Source organism: Urtica dioica, chromosome 7 (genome assembly GCF_054948205.1).
Source record: "Urtica dioica subsp. dioica isolate 48M chromosome 7, U.dioica_male_clone48M_v1_H2, whole genome shotgun sequence".
Lineage (NCBI taxonomy): Eukaryota > Viridiplantae > Streptophyta > Magnoliopsida > Rosales > Urticaceae > Urtica > Urtica dioica.
The window spans coordinates 25,637,873-25,640,204 of record NC_142762.1 but is presented as its reverse complement, the minus strand read 5'-3'; the positions used below and the strand labels follow the sequence as shown (position 1 = coordinate 25,640,204).

Below are 2,332 nucleotides of genomic sequence, written 5' to 3'. Positions count from 1 at the left end.
CAGTTGAAGGAAAAATGAGATTTTATGGAAGTCGTGCCCAAGGAAACACGACTGTTTATGCTGAAAACTCAGAGAGAGGAATTTCTCTATTATAGGAGGATGAGGATCAACAAGAAATGACTCTGACGATGAATTCCCCACATCATTGGTCTAAACTTCGTAATATTTATATTTGTGTATGGGTTTTTGTATGACTTAAATGCTTGAAACTGCTTAATATGTCTATTTACACTATGTCCCTTTTATATATGTGTAATGTTGTGAATTGCATGCCTAAGTGAAGAACTAAATTTAAATTCATCCACTAGATGTCAACAGTTGACATCAATTATTGACATCTAATGTCAACAATTGACATCAATTGTTTAGTTCCCTCACAACTAATGGAGAACAATAAGAAATCACAAACAATTGTTGACATCTGATGTCAACTGTTGACATCAAACAATTGTTGACATCAGATGTCAACAATAGACGTCAACAGTTGACGTCTATTGTTGACATCTGATGTCAACAGTTACCGTCAATTGTTGACTTTAGATGTCTAAAATATGCATACAAGTCGGAGATTACAAATAAATTTCTCAATAAACTAAGAAATCAACAAGAGTCACTACTGAAATGGTGGAAATCACAAAGAAGTCTGAAATTATTGCGTGGACAAAGGAGTAGCACTATTGCATGTTTGACGATTGTGGCCAATTTACCCGCAACGCGTACACTTGCGCCTAATAATGTACTCACCTTGAGAGGGTATTCTTCTCTTTTTGGGCCTACCGGCGGCACGTGCTTTGTGTTGAGGCGGAAGAACTTTGATATTCTCTACCTCGGGGGGAATATTCCAACTCGAAATGTCGCCATGAGGATGATGTACACCTGCGTAGGTTACCCGCAAATACTCCGTAGAGTAGAACTCGGAAATGTAGTTCTCAACTTGACGGTTACGTACTCGACATGCTGCGATTGCGTGTAGACAAATAAAATTATGAGCCTGCCATCGCCGACATGAGCATGTCCTCTCTTCTAAATTAACAGCATATACAATCCTCTCTCTGTCTACGACCTCAAACGCGTCGACTGAAGATGGTATCACCTAGTAGAAAACATAACTTCATCAAAATCTTGTACAAAACATGAAACATACAACAATTGTAGACTTTACCTCCATTCGAATAGCGTACGCAATGTACTTGTCTGCTTTGGCTTGGTATACTTTTGTCAGGAGCGTGTTTGTTTTTGCCGCAGCGTCTCGACGTTCATAAAACCATTTCATACTTCTCTCTCTCAGCCAATCCATCAACTTCGAAACTGGAAATTGTCTGACTTTTACATTTAATGCATTCAATGCTTCCGCGTTGTTGTTCGTCATGATACCGTACCTCTTTCTCCTGAACATGCATCGTGCCCACCTTTGATACCCGACATCATTAGCTAAGTATCGTCGTATTTCGGGATTTTCAGCGTCCAACATGACCATAAAACTTTCAAATTCCCGATGAGTGTATGCCTTCGAGGCACCGTAAAATTTCCACTTCACCTCCTTCGTAATCCCCTTGAAAGTAGTCTTCAAATTACCGTGAAGATGGTACATGCAAAAACCATGATCACAGTTCGGAAATACCGTCTTGATGCCATTGATTATGCCAGCGTGCCTATCAGATACAAATACTTGCTCTTCCCGTTCCCCAATTGCATTTTTCAATTTGGCGAAGAAGTAAATCCAAGTTTCGTTAGACTCTGAAGGACCAATATACAGTAGGCTAGTAGAAAATTTTGTTTGTTTACGTCCATCCCACACGGCGTATACAACGTTCCTTTGTAATAGTTCTTCAAATAAGTACCATCGACGATAATCACGGGTCTTACATACTTCCACCCCGTTCTCCATGGGCCGAGTGACATGAAAAAACTAATAAATACGCCGCCTTCACCAGTGACGAGGTCAAATAAAGAACCTGGATTCTTAGTCTCGATCATGTACCTTAGCTTAGGTAAGAATGCGTACGACTCCATGAAATTGCCGTAGATGGACTTTAGAGCTTGCTCTCTGGAACGCCAAGCTTTTTTGTAAGACATAGACACCCCGTAATCCATTTGCATGTAGTTCATTATCTCTTTCGGTTTGCAAATACCCACGCTTGGATCAATACACTTATGTTTCACAACCTCTCCTATTAAAGTACTCGTTGCTTGCGGGTGACGTCCTTGTCTTACGTTCAGGGCACAACTGTGGTCGTTGTCGAACCTAAAACATGAAAATTACAACAAACTTAGTTTCAACATTAATGTCAATTGTTGACATCAGATGTCAACAATTGACACCAGATGTCAA

At 40.1% G+C, this 2,332-nt stretch overlaps 1 protein-coding gene across 1 annotated transcript; it reads right to left on the bottom strand.

The window, feature by feature from the left end:
* Nucleotides 1-822: 822 nt before the first annotated feature.
* On the bottom strand, nucleotides 823-2,109 carry LOC149390541 (uncharacterized). Its single transcript, XM_089619800.1, has 4 exons — nucleotides 1,842-2,109; nucleotides 1,163-1,737; nucleotides 1,043-1,093; nucleotides 823-876 (listed from the first exon to the last, which is right to left on the bottom strand). The coding sequence occupies exons 1-4, from the start codon at nucleotides 2,107-2,109 to the stop codon at nucleotides 823-825; spliced, it is 948 nt and encodes a 315-aa protein (XP_089475926.1).
* Between the last annotated feature and the right edge of the window lie 223 nt (nucleotides 2,110-2,332).

Excerpts from the sequence above, each read along its gene's own strand:
- LOC149390541 (XM_089619800.1), bottom strand. The coding sequence starts at position 2,109 with ATGAACTACATGCAAATGGATTACGGGGTGTCTATGTCTTACAAAAAA. Across the intron at positions 1,738-1,841 it reads ACCCGTGATTATCGTCGATG|AGTCTAACGAAACTTGGATT; the intron begins GTACTTATTTGA and ends TTGGTCCTTCAG. Across the intron at positions 877-1,042 it reads TCGTAGACAGAGAGAGGATT|GTGTACATCATCCTCATGGC; the intron begins GTATATGCTGTT and ends TAACCTACGCAG.